We start from the raw sequence: 15,908 nt of genomic DNA on the forward strand, positions 1-15,908 counted from the left end.
GAGTGTTAAGCTGCACAGCACAGGAAGCTTTGATATTTGTTTTTAACACCTGAACTAATCCACCGGCTGGCAGCAAACAGTCACTCTTGTGTTATTGACCAGTTTCTGATGATAACAACCTTAAAGGGACTCTGAGTGAGTATTAAAATAAAATTTGCACTTACCCTCTGTGGTTCTGCTGGCGGTAGCGTTAGTGTGGCGGCTTCGGCCGAAGTCATCCGCAACTGTGCATGCCTGGCCCAGCCGCTCTCCTGGCTTTATCATGCGTGCATCGCCGCAAGCCTCCTGTGCATGCGGCTTACGGCGACGCGCACATGATCGAGCATGCACAGTTGCAGTTGACTTTGGCCAAAGTCGCCGCACTAACGGGGTCACCAGCAGGATCACAGAGAGAATGCTGAAGGACCTCGTGGCTATGGGGGGCTGGAGGAAGCCCCAGGTAAGTGCCAATTTAGATTTTAGTACTTTGCTTTAAGGTCCCTTTAATGCACATAACAACTAAATAATATAATCCTGTCAGTAAGCAGAGACTTAAAGGAATACTATCAATACCCAAATGTTGTACAATGACAATGTACAAATAATGTCTAAGTAGCTGGGTAAACATTTTCCTATTTTTCATGTTAAATATCAGAGGCAAAAAGCTTTAATGAACTGTGTGTAGGATTTAGCTCTATTGGGACAAATCATTCGCAAAGGGGTGTCTGTTTCAATACACAACCAGTTTTGTTTTTTGCATATCAGACTACAGAGTACACTATTTTTCCCTAAAAGCCAAAAAAAATGTGCTGTCGTAGACATTTACACGTTTAAAACAAGTTACATTTCCTCTGCTCTCTTGCAGACAGCACAGCTCCGAAACATGCAGCTTCTTCTGAGAGCTTCCTTACACACAGTTACACACAGAGATTACAGTGAGGGAATACCCCCTCCCCTTATTGTTCACTCTCCCGTCAGAAATGAGCAGACAGTGCCGTCAGTTCAGAGTGAAAGGAATTTGTTACAGTAAACAAAAGAGATAAGCAAATGAAATGTATACATCATTATTTACCAGCACTTCAGCAACTCTCTCAAAAGGGGCCCATACACTTACCGAATTTCCTGCCGATATACAGCCGATTCGATCACTGTGGTTGAATCAGCTGTGAAATCGTTGCGCAAACGGTGACCGAACTATCGATTTCCGTCCGAAATCAATCGTTCCCACCGTTCCTGTCCATGCGGAAGATTTTGTTCTATCGCCGGAGGGTCAGGAGTGCGTCGATAGCGCGGTTCGAATGCCAGACGACCGCCGCTAGCGGCAATACATTACCTGATCCGGCCGGCGCGAGTCCCTGCTGTCACCGCTGCTTCTTCTCTGCGCTGGGCTCCGAGTCCGTCAGGCTTCACTTCTTCCTGTCCCGGCAGGAAGTTTAAACAGTAGAGCGCCCTCTACTGTTTAAACTTCCACGGACAGGAAGTACAGTAATGCTGGAGCCCAGAGCGGAGGAGAAGACAGCGGAGACCGGGGGACTCGCGCAGGCCAGATCAGATAATGTATGCGAGGGGCAGCGGTAGCTTCACAGATGGTGAATCGATTTCGTGCTGAAATCGATTCATTGTTTGCAGTAAAGGCAGCCATACGATCCCTCTCTGATCAGATTCGAACAGAGAGGGATCTATCTGTTGGTCGAATCTGATGGCAAATCGACCAGTGTATGGCCATCAAAATTCAGGTTAAAAAACACATGTTAATCGATAGTATCCCTTTGACCGAAAACAATGGCTTTTTTCAGTAAGAGTTTAATGAATCTTTTAACTGCTAGTGGGAGCATCAGCTCTGTGTTTGTTGACTCAAGTCAGTCTACATATATATAAAGCTGTCTGTTGCTTTTCATTGTAGCCTTTGTACAACCAGCCGTCAGACACCAAGCAGTACCATGAGAACATTAAAATGTAAGTGCCGTGAAAGTTACTGTGTCTTTATCATTTTTTTATATTGTCTTTTATTTGAATTGAAATTATTATTTTTTTTTGTCTTATCAACAAAATTAACCACTTGATCACTACAGTGGATGTTTCCTGTGTGGACCAGAGCAGTCTTCACTTTTTAGCGGTCCTCCCATTTGATTGCTAATAACTTTATCGCTACTTATCACACCAAAATGATCTATATCTTTTTTGTTTACACCACCAATTAAAGGAGAGCCGAGAATTGTCTATATATCTTATCTAAAGTTTAAATCGTTTATACAGCATATCTAGCTGCAAACCGCTTCAAAAGTTTATAATTATTTATTCCTGTGATACAATGAGGGCAGCCATGTTTTGTTTGTCACATTGTTACAGGCTGAGGGCTGGAGATGCTATCAGCTTGCCTGTGTGTAAATTCAGTCCCCTCCCCTCCTCCCTCCTCCCCTCTGCCTCTGTAATCTCTGGCTAGTAACCTCCCCTTCCTCCTGCCCAGACTGAGCTCCCATAAGCCCTTGCTACAATGCCAAGGCTCTCTGAGCTTTGGGTGGTACTTTTTGCTAAGAATTATTATATTATAAATGCATTTTAACGGGAATAATTAGGAAAAAAGGAAAAAATTATTATTTCTTAATGTTCAGCCATTATAGTTTTACAAATAAAACTTGCTTGCTGTGTTTAAAACCCACACATTTTATTTGCCATCTATTACAACGTTTAAATATTGTTCCTAGTACAGTGTATGGCAACAATATTGTATTTAGAAATAAAGGTGTTTTGTTTTCAGTTTTGTTCGTTTACACTATATCACTAATTCCAAGCCGTTATTTGCAAAAATAACAATACACTCACAACATACATATTAAAGGAAAGGTTCAGGGAGGGTGGGTAAAAAATAAAAATCAATTTCCACTTACCTGGGGCTTCCTCCAGCCCGTGGCAGGCAGGAGGTGCCCTCGCCGCCGCTCCGCAGGCTCCCGGTGGTCTCCGGTGGCCGACCCGACCTGGCCAGGCCGGCTGCCAGGTCGGGCTCTTCTGCGCTCCAAGGCCCGGAACTTCTGCGTCCCACGCCGGCCTGGCCAGGTCGGGTCGGCCACCGGAGACCACCGGGAGCCTGCGGAGGAAGCCCCAGGTAAGTGGAAATTGATTTTTATTTTTTACCCACCCTCCCTGAACCTTCCCTTTAAGAAAAAAGTTGAGTCCCTAAGGTAACTATTTACTTATCAGTGTCCCATTACCTTTCTCTTTAATTTTGTTTTAGAAACCAGACAATGCGCAAGAAGCTTATACTGTATTTTAAAAGGAGGAATCATGCACGCAAGCAGTGGGTAAGTCTTGATTTCTGTCATGCAGAACAAAACTGTAGCGCTGGCTACACTGCGTTAAAGCAACATGGAACAATTCTGTTTAAAGCATCTGTAAATCTGTATAGGCCACTTAATCTTATTATGGAACTGACCAACTTTGCAGTACATATACAGTTTTGTCTAAAGTAAAGCTCAATCTGCTCATTGAGAACTCCAGTGTTTGCATTCAGAGATGGATTAAGAAGAAATGGGGCCCTAGGCAAGGCAGTAGCTCTGGCTCCCCCCTATGGCCATTTTGGTAGCCTGAGATAGGAGAGGTTGTTAGAGAAGTGGCAGTTGAGCCCCCTGATACCCACTGGCCCAGCTTCCTAGGTTGCCTTGTGTATGGACCCTGTTCTGTTTGCATTTTTTATACAGATGGTGACCCACTCTAAACACTAATTGGAAGGCCACTTCTTGTTTAAGCAAGTGATCCATACGTCTGTGATTGGCTTGTAGTAACCATGTCCCACTTCTGCTTCCTGTTTTAGCCTGCATGATCACGTGATCACAGCCAGACAATACAAGTCCTACAAATCAATCCCATGATACTTGACATATTCTCCCTGATGAGAACTTCTGTTTTTATTAGTCACGGTTGTTGTTTTTTAGTGGGGACTGCCATGGAGGTGTCAACATTCCCATTCCCCAACATTCCCCACAGTGACTGGTGTCTTACTTACTGGCTTAACAACAAATGTTTGTGATAAACAATGAGTTACACATTTATCCTTGCAAGTTTCCCTTTCCATTGCCTTGATAATAAGACTAGTAATAGCATCTCAGTAGAGGCGGCGTTTGTTACACACGATTAGCATTTTATCTTCACCACTATCCATTCTACATTTGTAAAAAAAAAAAAAAGAGAGGAACTGTAGTGAAAATAACACAATGAATACAATTGCTCATATTTTACGATATTGCTTCATAGATTATTTAGTCAGTGTTTGAACCATTGTAAAATCTTTCCTCTCTCTGATTTAACTTAACTTTAGTTCTGCCAGGTGACCTGTACGGAATGTTCATTACTGAGAATTCTATGCACAGGAGGAGATATTGCTTGCTTGGCAGATGGAAAAAGACGTTATTTCCCACAATGCAACGGGGTTCACAAACCGCAAACTGTCAGGACCTTAGTCATGATATCACACTGTGGGAGGGGTTTCCCCACAATATCAGCCCTACAGATCTCCTTTTCCCCCCTCAATGAGGAAAAGATTTCTCATTGGAAAATGGGTATCATCTACTGAGCGGGATGAAATGCAGTCCTTGGTTAAAGTTCCTCTTTAAGTAGACCTCATACATTTCATATCGGTTTGTGCAGTCTACAAGGTTTATAACAAATAACTTTATAAACTGGTAACGTACGGACATTTTTGAGCAGTCTGTACTTCAAACAAAATACATATTCCAAGTAAGTGGCATTCATAGCTGGTTGCAATGTGAAATGTATACAGGATTTTATATAACATTACTGTACATTAACCAGTTCAGCCTTCAGTCGTTTTCACTTTATGCATCCGAGCAATGTTCACCTCCCATTCATTAGCCTATAACTTTATCACTACTTATCACAATGAACTGATCTATATCTTGTTTTTTCCGCCACCAATTAGGCTTTCTTTGGGGGGTACATTTTGCTAACAGCTACCTTACTGTAAATGCATTTTAACAGGAAGAATAAGAAAAAAAAATGAAAAAATTCATTATTTGTCAGTTTTCGGCCATTATAGTTTTAAAATAAAACATGCCTCCATAATTAAAACCCACGTATTGTATTTGCCCATATGTCCCGGTTATTACACCGTTTAAATTATGTCCCTATCACAATGTATGGCGACAATATTTTATTTGGAAATAAAAGAGCATTTTTCCCGTTTTGCATCCATCACTATTTACAAGCTTATAAAAAAAAAATAGAGAGAAATATTTCATCTTTACATAGATATTTAAAAAGTTTAGACCCTTAGGTAAATATTTATGTGTTTGTTTGTTTTTAATAGTAATGTTTTTTGTTTTTTTTATTAAACATTTTATGTGGGCATTTTTGGGAGGGTGGGATATAAATAGTGTTTTATTTGGGGAAATATTAGTGTATTGTAATGTTTTTTTACCTTTACTTGTAGTTTTACTTTTTTTCTTGAGTTTGTTTACATGACGTCACTCTAAGCGTACAATGTACGCTTAGAGTGACATAGCTTCAAAAAAAGCGTAGCTTCCGAGAGAAGCTGTCGCTTTTTCAGCGGGGAGAGGAATCAGTGATCGGGCACCATAGCCCGATACATTGATTCCTGGGCTACCGAATCCGCGGCTGGGAGTGCGCGTGCACGCGCGCGATCGGCCACGGGAGCGCGCAGACTCGCACATGGCCTCCTGGACGTAGGTACAACGTCCTGGAGGCATAAATGGTTAAAGGATACCAGAGGTGACATGTGAAATAATGAGATAGACATGGGTATGTACAGTGCCTAGCACACAAATAACTATGCTGTGGTTTTTTTTTCTTTCTCTGTCTGAAAGAGTTAACTATCAGGTATGTAAGTGGCTGACTCAGCCCTGACTAAGACAGGAAGTGACTATAGTGTGACCCTCACTGATAAGAAATTCCAACTATAAAACACTTTCCTAGCAGAAAATGGCTTCTGAGAGCAGGAAAGAGATAAAAAGGGTAAATAGTTCATAAATTTTAACTGGCATACTTCAATGAATGTGCCATTGAGCAAAAACAATAAAACAGTTAAAACTTAAAAAGTAGATTTAAACATAAAATAAAACCGGTGAATATCTTAAAAAGTCATTTTTAGGAGAAGGAGGATAGATACAATTCTTTATTTCATTAGTTTCTTTTCGCCTCGGGTGTCCTTTAACAAAGAGACTTGTGTAGCACTGATATGTTTGCAGTATATGTTTTAACAAAAGTGGAGTGTCACTTTAACCACTAAGGCTACTTTCACAACAAGACGTTGCGTTTTAGGGGACGTTAAGGTCGCATAACGTGCCCCTAAACGCAACGCGTGGTGGTGTTGAAGTTGGACGTCAGATTGAGCTGCATATGCGGCTCTCAACGCAGCCGCTGCAGGATAGTGATGGGAAGTCCCAATCTTTTTAAGGAGTCGGATCATTTGAATCGGATCATTGAAAAGATCCGGATCTTTGAACCAAATCATTTGAATCATTTTACTAGGGAAGCAGACTGGGTGAAATGACTAGCAGGACAGGACTTTCCCTGCACTGTACATTCTGTATGTTCCTGTTTCTTCCAGACAGACTTCCACTGTGAACCGAATCTTTTATTGTGATGATCTGGATGATTCGACTCACAAAAAAGATCCGGATCAAATGAACGATCCGTTCATGATCCGAACCACACTACGAGTCCCACCACGAGTCACCACAGTGCAGTGAATATTAGCCATGTGGCTAGTCACTGAGCATGTGCAAACAATCTAACGCAGCTCTGTAGGGGTATAACGTACAGCATGCTGCACTTTCATTTAACGTGCAGCGTTATACCCTAACTCAACGTGTGCACTGTGAACAGCACATTGATTTTACAGTGCTGTGAGTTAGGCTGCGTTACTGGCTGCTGTAACATGGGACTTAAACGTCCCACTGTGAAACCAGCCTTAGAGATAGGAATCATTGCTGAGGAATAGTGCAGGCTGGTTATCAGTGACTGACGTCATAGTTCTTTTTGGACACTGCACTGCTATTACACTACATTGACATTCACTACAAGGAACCCAGTGTAGTTGTTTTTAGATGGATTAGGCGACAAAATAAAGTCAGAAGTCAAAGTTTCAGTAATAGTTACTTGATGTTGTAATATTTTCCACATCCATTAACGAAAGGAGCTTCCTGCCAAGGTTCATACTGTGAAGCCAGCTTGTATGAGCACGTTATCACCCTTGGCCTGGATCCTCTCCCGGCTCTCCAGACCTTTCCATCTTGGATGACCTTAACAGAAGCTTAAAGGGACTCCGAACAGTGCAGAAACTATAGAAAGATGCATATCATTTTAAAGCTCTCTTTCTCCTCTTCCCAATGATATATAAACTGCCGCCCTATGCCTTTTCGCTATTTTCGCGATTGAAATTGCCGCGGCCGCGATTTCGATCGCGAAAATAGAGAACACTAATCTATTCTGCTGAATGGAGCTGCTGACTTTGAGAAAAAGTCATCCTGTGTAATACAATGTAACTATGGAAAGATGGATATCATTTTAAAGCTCTCTTTCTCCTATTTCTGACGACCCCTAAATCGTCGCCCTAAGCCTTTTAGTTTTCTCTATTTTCGCGATCGGAAGTGCGGCCGCGGCAATTGTAATCGTGAAAATAGCGAAAACTAAAAGGCGTAGGGCGGCGGTTTATATATCATTGGAAAGATGAGAGAGAGCTTTAAAATGAAATGCATCTTCCCATACTTTCTGCACTGCTCGGAGTCCCTTTAAAGAGATCCTGATAGTATTGACTATCCTTTGAAGGCCAAACCTCAGACATTTCCATTGAGGAAAATCTTCCCTACCAGATCAACTTCAAGCACTGTTTTTGTTCAAAGAGCATCAGAGGCCTTTGTCTCATAGGGACCAAGCCTAGGCCCGTTTTCAAGTTGCTTAACTGCCATGTTGAATCAAAATATTGTGAGCTGCAATATAATGGCATGGAAATAACCATTTACCAGGATTTCTACAGTGAGGTTCAAATGAGCTCTAACGTTATATTGTCTGATCCCTGACCCCATGTAGTTATTACCTGTTGATGGTGAAAGGTACCCTATTAGGTGATGGAGATTCCTGGTCATTCAGCTGCCAGATAGAGGGATGTGAAAACAGATCAAGCGAATAATGGCAACAAGATTGCTGAATCTGCAACTGATTCCAGTCCTTGCTGAGAAATTATCCAATGTATTAGTTTTGTCCCAAGAATGCTGAGACACAAGTACATCAGAAGTTATTGCAAATGGAGCAGATGTATATAAAGAGCATAAAGTGGCTACAATGTTGGCCTGCTTGCAGATCCTGTTGGAAAGACAAAGGATTTCAGGGTTTTTTTTCCGCAAAGCAATTTTTGGGGGGAAAATTTAGATAATTTTGAGCACTTCCTTGTGCTTTTTGCTGAAGAAGACTCTGGCTCCACAATGTTTCTAGGAATTCATCTCTAACCACAGGTTCCCTTTAATGAAAGTCATCCTATGTGGGGGTACTAAACAGTGCAAAATCACATAGCTGCTCCTGATTAAATGTGAATCCAGGCAAGTTGTGGGACAGGTACATCTGATCTGTGTTAGATTTAGGAGTGGTCAGTAGCAGAACACAGTGGATCTGTCATGCAGCAGAAGAATTAATAATCTGTGTTGGAAGAAATGATTTTCACCCATATGCTAGGCAATTCACTAGTACTAGTAAAAGAGGATTAAAAGCGGACACAAGGATTATGAAGCTTCAGGAATGTATAGTATGGTGATTGCAGGTTACTGGAGGTCAGAGAAGGAGACTTTGGGGGAGTTGCATGAGGGCAAGAAAGACTTTCCAGATACAAAAGTACAGTATTCACCTCTTCAAATAGGATGCAGTGACATACTGACGCATCTGTCATTATTCCAAAGCAAGTGTTTATTTGTGCTACTATTACTAACAATCCCAACAGGTTTGGCAGTATCTAATATTTGTACATTATTAGTAGTTTTGCTAGTCTGTATTCAGTGTGTGCTTTTGTTGTCCTGTTTTCTCAGTTTATTTTTACAATGTCACTGTTGTGACAGCTTAAGGTCCTTACCCACGGCAAGATTGTGTTGTTTGTTATCACTGACAATCGTTCATGCCACACAATATCACGTAAATGGTGTTTAATGAAAATTCATTAAATAAGGATTGAAGATGACCGAAATGTGATGATCGTTCATTTTGAAAGGGCTGCCATGACATATCACATTATAAATGATTGTTCAATCTTCTGCTAAAGTCAGTGGACTACAGCAGAAAAAAACGTTTGGTTTGAACTTTATGTACTGTCCACGTCCTGCAGATCATTATGTTGGAGGGTAGATCGAGGAATGATTTTGTGGGTGGAGTTCCACGATCTAATCTTCCCGTGGGTACTTGGCCTGTACCTGTAGGGGAAAAAAGTGCCCCTAGGGGGATAGAGAGGCTTAGGAAACCTCTGGGTCCTAAAGAGGCTTCCCCCTTCTTCCAAAGTAGAGGCGATTCAGCGCTGGCGCCTCTCAAAAATCCATAAGGGCAGCTTTACGATTCTGAGCCTGATTTGGGCCGTTTAACTGCGCAAGCGCAGACCCTGGAGCCCAAGTGTAAAGTCGCCAGTGCACCTACATGCACCGTTGGTTGTAAATATTTTGGTATGTACTGCTGCTGGGGAGCCAACGCTGGAATAAGCCGGGGGAATCCTAATTAGGATCCAGAGTTTACCCCTCCCGAAGAAAGTACCCTCCAGGGGCACTTTTTTTTCCCCTACAGGTTTACTTTAAGCAAACCTTCTGTTTTACTGAAGATCCTAACATGGTCAGGTAACGGCCAGTTCCAGAACTTAGTAGAAGGGGTGTTAACAATTTTACAGTTAAGGACTTAGGTTTTCGCATTTTAGCAATTCATTTTTTGTCGACTCTCCTCTACAGAAAGTTTAAATAAAAGTGGAAGTATTGAAATCTGTTGTTGTTACTGTTGTCTGCATTTTAGTCTGGGAGAATTCGCCACTTCCTGTCTTGGTTACCACCAGGGCTGTTGTAGTCACAGGTATAGGATGTGAGGAACAGCAATAAAATCATAGTTATGGGGCTTGATGAGTTATATAAAGGTGGATGAGTCATACTGAGGGTGGTCCACATGTGGGTTAAGAATTTAACCATGTGTGATTGGTGTCTCTGAGCATGGTGAATAATGTCCCCCTGATTACGGCAAATTAGGAGATAGGTGGCAGTGCAAGCATGGGAGCCCGAGAGGTAGCCAACACACATCAGCCAACCACTGGCCAACACACTGGGGAGAGCCCACTAAAGCTAAATGTAAGTGCAACACTCATGTCTCCAATAAAGTTTTAAGGACATCATGCTATGCACTTTTTTTTATTTTCATTGTTTGGCCCAGCGCCTCAAATATGCTGATTAAGGGGATCCCGGACAGAAGAGGCTGATAATAATCCCGCCAGTTCCTGTTTGACTCTTCTAGCCCTGGGGTTATATTGTTAGGTGAGTGCTGCAGCTTTGGGTGGGGTGGTGGCAGCTGTCTCTATCTCACCATAGAGCCAGGCCTTTAGGCGTGATCTAGGAAGACAACATTACCAATACACACCAAAATCCTCCCGAACAAGAACATGACATTACAAACCCAAACGATTCCAACCCTCTCCCATCTTTGGCTGGAGTCTGATCTAGGAGCAATATTATTTTTTTTTTTGCTATGGGGTTCTTTGCTGCCTTGTTAAATAGGCCCAAATGATATAAACTTTAAAATGCTCTAAAGCGCGAGGGGGTTAAAGAAAAAAGCTAATTAACATCAGGTTGAGGTGCCGACTGCGCAGAGCTTTGGTGCCAAAGGACAGCTTAATGTTTCGAAGCACGAAAAGCAGACGCTGATCCAGCAAAATACAAGGTAGAATTAATTAAAAGTACAGAAGCGTAACCTCTCCTTTCTGACTGATCACCACAGCTTACTGAGGAATAAAGGTTTTTTTCCCTTCCCTAGCCAGCTGCACTCAGAAAAGCTATGAAAGAATAAAGATGTAATTTTGCTGTGCAATTAAGGGAACACACTTTTCAACAACGCTCTTTCATGCAGGAAAGTGCATTCAGATGAGCCCAGCACCTGAGGATGTAGGTTTTCACATTCTACCGCAGATCAGCTGTAATCTTGTCTTCTCACAAAAACACAACTTCATGAAATATAAATGATAGCCAAGCTCAACTGACATTAATCTCTCTGACAACCGCTTATATAATAGCACAGAGGTCGCCCTGCTGAAGCAAAACTGTCTTTAGCTCTGATTGAATTCAGAACACAGGAGACAAAATATTTAAATAAGACGCATCATGAGCTGACACCAAAAACAAAAGATCAGCTTTAGAAAAAGGCTTAGATGCAGCATAAGAGAACATCTACCTGAGTTAACAGTTTACAACACGGCAGAAGTGGCAATAGCTGAACATGTGTGAGATGCACTGGACTCCATTGGGAAGGTGTATTGCCCATACAACAGGATAATGGTCACAGGAACAATGAGCTAAGTATAGCCTTTTTGTTAAATATGCCCTCTCAACCTCCATATGTGTCTTTGAGTTCTTTCTCCTGTTGAATACTAACTCTGCTTTCTGCAGCACATGTTTTAGTATCTTGTGCTTGCCTAAGTTTACACATAAGAGCCACCTAGCTTTTATTAGTTGTACAAGGTGCCAAACAAGGCACACCGCAAGGTGTAGTAGTTAGCACTTTTGCCTTGCAGGGCTGGGTCCCCGGTTGGAATCCCAGCCAAGGCACTGTCTGCACGGAGTTTGTATGTTCTTCCCGTGTCTGTATGGGTTTCTCTCGTGCATTCTGGCTTCTTCTGAAATTCCAAAAAGTTTATTGGCTTCCTCTTAAAATTGGTCCTAGACTACGATATATACACTACACAATATATAGACATATGGCAGGGATTAGATTGTGAGCCCCTCTGTGGGACAGTTAAGTGACGAGACCATATCCTTTGTACATCGCTGTGGAAGATGTCAGCTCTCTATAAATACTAAATAATAATCAGTTATTCTCCTCTGGATGTAATGCATGAGGTAACCTAGGTGTTAAAGGGCACCTGAAGCGAGAGGAATATAGAGGCTGCCAAATGTATTTCCTTTTAAACAATGTATTATTGCCTGGCTGTCCTGCTGATCCTCTGCCTTTAATACTTTTAGTCATAGACCCAGAGCAAGCATGCAGATCAGGTGCTCTGTCTGAAGTCTGACTGGATTTGCTGCATGCATGTTTGAGGTGTGTGATTCAGACACTATTGCAGCCAAAGAGATCAGCAGCATGCCTGGCAACTGTTATTACGTAAAAGGAAAGAAATATGCAAGCCTCACTTTAAGTTCCCTTTAAGGTGGGAGGATACATTTGGGCATAATGGAGGGTGATCAATCAGGATGAATGCAAATACTCTCAAAAACAGCATGGCACAGGTGTTACCCATTTGTGTATATGGTTCACATCACCTATAATTGCTCCAGCTGTCTGTATTCCTGACATCTTCCATTCACTTTCTTTGCCTGGGCCCTACACAGCAAATAAGAGAAAATCTTTACAATGGGGTGTAGTGAAAATATGACAGAGTTTGCGGGCTCATTCACATCTAGGGCGTTTTTTGCATTTTTTCAAGCGCAGGCGATTTTAATAATTGCCCTAAAAATACTTGTGCAATGATTCCCTATGAGAGAGTTCACATCTGAGCGGTTCATTTCCGTACAATTTATGAGGCGATTTTGCCACAATGGAAGGTCTAGTAAAAACACAAAACGCTCACAAAATAGTTTTGTGCAGTGATTGAGTTTGTGTTTTTAAGAATCTTTTCCGGGTCACAGAGTTCACTTCCTGACTGACGTCAGGGAGTGAAAAAACTGAACCGCTCTGCAAAAGCGCTTACAAAAGCGCTTTGCACAAAATCGTAACATGCAGTGGAGTTCCGGGAGGCACACAATCACAAAACACTTGTGTTTGCGATTTCAATTTTAGATGTGAACAGACCCGTAACACCATTTTTGGTTTTCCTTAACAGAATCTAGGATTTTAAAAATAAAATTACTATATACACTGGGAAGTATGCTATTCATTTTCATCAGTTTGCATTATAAATGACAGTTTATCGCTCCTGCTGAACTAGGAAGAAGCAACGCATGTTCAATCATTAGTTCTACAATGAGTTGTGAAGTGCTTGTAGGTTGAAGGTTTTATGTGAAAGGAGCCATGGAAAGGAACGTTTCATAAAGCTCTGCTTTTGGGAGATATTACAGGATAGCTATCTGTAAATGACTTCTATCAGAAGCCAGGCAGTAGTTATGAAGGGTGGGGTGTGGCTCCTGGTACTTGGCTTTAACTTTAGCCTTCAGGTCTTGACACATTTCTTTGTATTCTGGCTACTTTGACAGAACATTTGTAAAACAATCTGAGAGGGAGTTTACAAGAAAAATAAAGTATAGTGTGAGAATCCGCTCAGCTGCCTGCGCAGGCAGGCAGCCTTTTGACCATTGTTTAGGTTTGCATGCTGCAGGACTCTGGAACAGAGACCTGTCTTTCCATTGCAAGTTCTGGTCTGTTCTCTTGCTGGGGAATTTGCATACATTCGTTATGCAAATCCCCTACCTGCCTTCTTTGATGACTGGCACTATAAGAGCTTTATGTTTCCCAGAAGGCTGGGCTGGTCATTTCCCTTCCATGGTCTGTTCCTGATGGACACTGCAGGAGTGTCAGCCGTTGCTATCTAGTATAGTTAATTCCTGGGGGTTGCTTTAGGCTCCCCTTCTAGCCCAGTCAGGTTGTATTATCTGTTTGTTTGTTCTGTTGCCATTGTCCTGTCCCAACGGTGGTCGACAGGAAATGGTTCTGATCTCTGTTCTTGGAGTATAGCTGGTGCAGCGGTTGCTACCAGCTAAGTCTTCTGTTCTGTCTCCTGGGATCGCGCTAGCCACTTTTCGCTAGCGCTGGGGATCCTTCTGTTCTGCCTCCTGGGATCGCGCTAGCCACTTTTCGCTAGCGCTGGGGATCCTTCTGTTCTGTCTTCTGGGATCGCGCTAGCCACTTTTCGCTAGCGCTGGGGATCCTTCTGTTCTGCTACTCTGTACCTGGATCGCACTCGCTTCTCGCTAGTGCTGTGGATCCTATCTCTCGCTTGTCCCTGTTTTCGTGTGTCTGTCTTGTCTGCTACGCTTGCTGGAGGCTCGGTGAGGTAACCGTTAAGCAAGCGCTCGCGTCCTCTGTTTCATGTTTGTCTGTTAATGGTTAGGTAGGCGTGCTTGTCTCTATTGTGCTTATCACGTGGAGACCGCGCATAACCGCGTGCACTGTTCCGAATGAGTGCGGTGTTCGCGGTTAGCTAGCGTTTGTTATTTTCCGTATCTCCTCATTGTATTATTTGCTGTGCCTTTGCTACCCTTGTGCTCTGTTTTGCTCAGTCTTGTGTCTCTGTCGGCAATCGCCATTCTTGCGATTGCATTCCCACTTCGTTTCCGCCGTTGTGTGTTCACCGTCGCTGGGTGGCGACTAGTTTGGTGGACACACATTGGTTCTGTACCTTTGCTCTGTTTCTTGTGGGCTATCCAGCCCTGCCTGATCGTACCTTGTCCTGGATCTGTACAATTCCCGTCTGGCATCTGTGGCTGTGCAGCGACTGTGTTCGCCTGCACTCCACAGCGCCATCTGCCGGAGGGAATTGCCCTCTGCGGGTGCATAGCACCTAGCCTGGGTGTCCTCAAATATACGCTTGTGGAGGAAATCCGCCGCGTCAGCGCACATCTGGTGCGCTGACCGCGAATACGATTCCACAATCGTTACATATAGTATTGGAGAAAACTTGCAGCAAGTTCTGAAGATGGTGAAAGAAGCGGAGAGAAAGGCAGTTCTGCGGAACCGTTTGTGCTGGACGGATTCTGCAGAAGGGTTGTTGAAGATCAGATGTCATTTATTTGTGCCTAAGTATATATTTGAGGTCGTGTATGCAAGAGGAAAATAAATATTGTTATATTATTATCTACATATCAGGTGTAAGGGGTGATGAGAACATCTTGCTGAATATCTTCTTTTATTTGTAGTTTGTCAATTTTCAAATGTTTTAGTCTCTTATGGGCGGCATTAAGCAAGGTGAGGTCTGTGCTTTGCATTTGACTTCCTTATTATATGTAGAAATACAGGTGCTTCCCACATGAGGTTCTAGGTTGCAGTTATAACTATAACATGGAAAGCTAGCTTAGTGTAATTGGTGACCTGTTTTCACTATTCCTTTCACCAATATCGTAGTACTAGAGTGAGTGGCAGTTGGCCAATGGGAACACCTTAGTGTGATAGGAAATAGTGGGCACGAGTTCAGGGCCGGCGCTACCATAGAGGCAAAGGAGGCAGCTGCCCCAGGGCCCCAGAGCTTGTAGGGGCCCCCAGTGGCTACAAGAGGGAAAACAATTTTTTCAAGTCGGCCTTATAGTTTTTGAGAAAATCGATTTTAACCATCTTAGCGGTATGGACGAGCTCAGCTCGTCCATTACCGCCGATGGCTGCCGCTCAGGCCCTGCTGGGCCGATTTTGTTGAAATAAAAAGCAGCACACGCAGCCGGCACTTTGCCAGCCGCGTGTGCTGCTTGATCGCCGCCGCTCTGCGGCGATCCGCCGCTAGCAGCGGCGAAAGAGGGTCCCCCCAGCCGCCTGAGCCCTGCGCAGCCGGAACAAATAGTTCCGGCCAGCGCTAAGGGCTGGATCGGAGGCGGCTGACGTCAGGACGTCGGCTGACGTCCATGACGTCACTCCGCTCGTCGCCATGGCGACGAAGTAAGCAAAACACGGAAGGCCGCTCATTGCGGCCTTCCGTGTTACTTCTGGCCGCCGGAGGCGATCAGAAGAACGCCTCCGGAGCGCCCTCTAGTGGGCTTTCA

The 15,908-nt window shown here is 43.2% G+C and overlaps 1 protein-coding gene across 17 annotated transcripts in view; it reads left to right on the forward strand.

Moving 5' to 3' along the window:
• The window catches only part of NCOR2 (nuclear receptor corepressor 2), a 641,335-nt gene that overhangs the window by 281,464 nt on the left and 343,963 nt on the right, over positions 1-15,908 (forward strand). For all 17 annotated transcript variants that reach the window (XM_068243885.1, XM_068243983.1, XM_068243973.1 and 14 more), the window contains exons 8-9: positions 1,883-1,935; positions 3,212-3,278. In XM_068243885.1, coding sequence (XP_068099986.1) covers positions 1,883-1,935; positions 3,212-3,278 — 120 coding nt within the window. The remainder of the gene's footprint in view (positions 1-1,882; positions 1,936-3,211; positions 3,279-15,908) is intronic.

This window comes from Hyperolius riggenbachi, chromosome 1, assembly GCF_040937935.1.
Source record: "Hyperolius riggenbachi isolate aHypRig1 chromosome 1, aHypRig1.pri, whole genome shotgun sequence".
In the NCBI taxonomy this organism is placed as follows: domain Eukaryota; kingdom Metazoa; phylum Chordata; class Amphibia; order Anura; family Hyperoliidae; genus Hyperolius; species Hyperolius riggenbachi.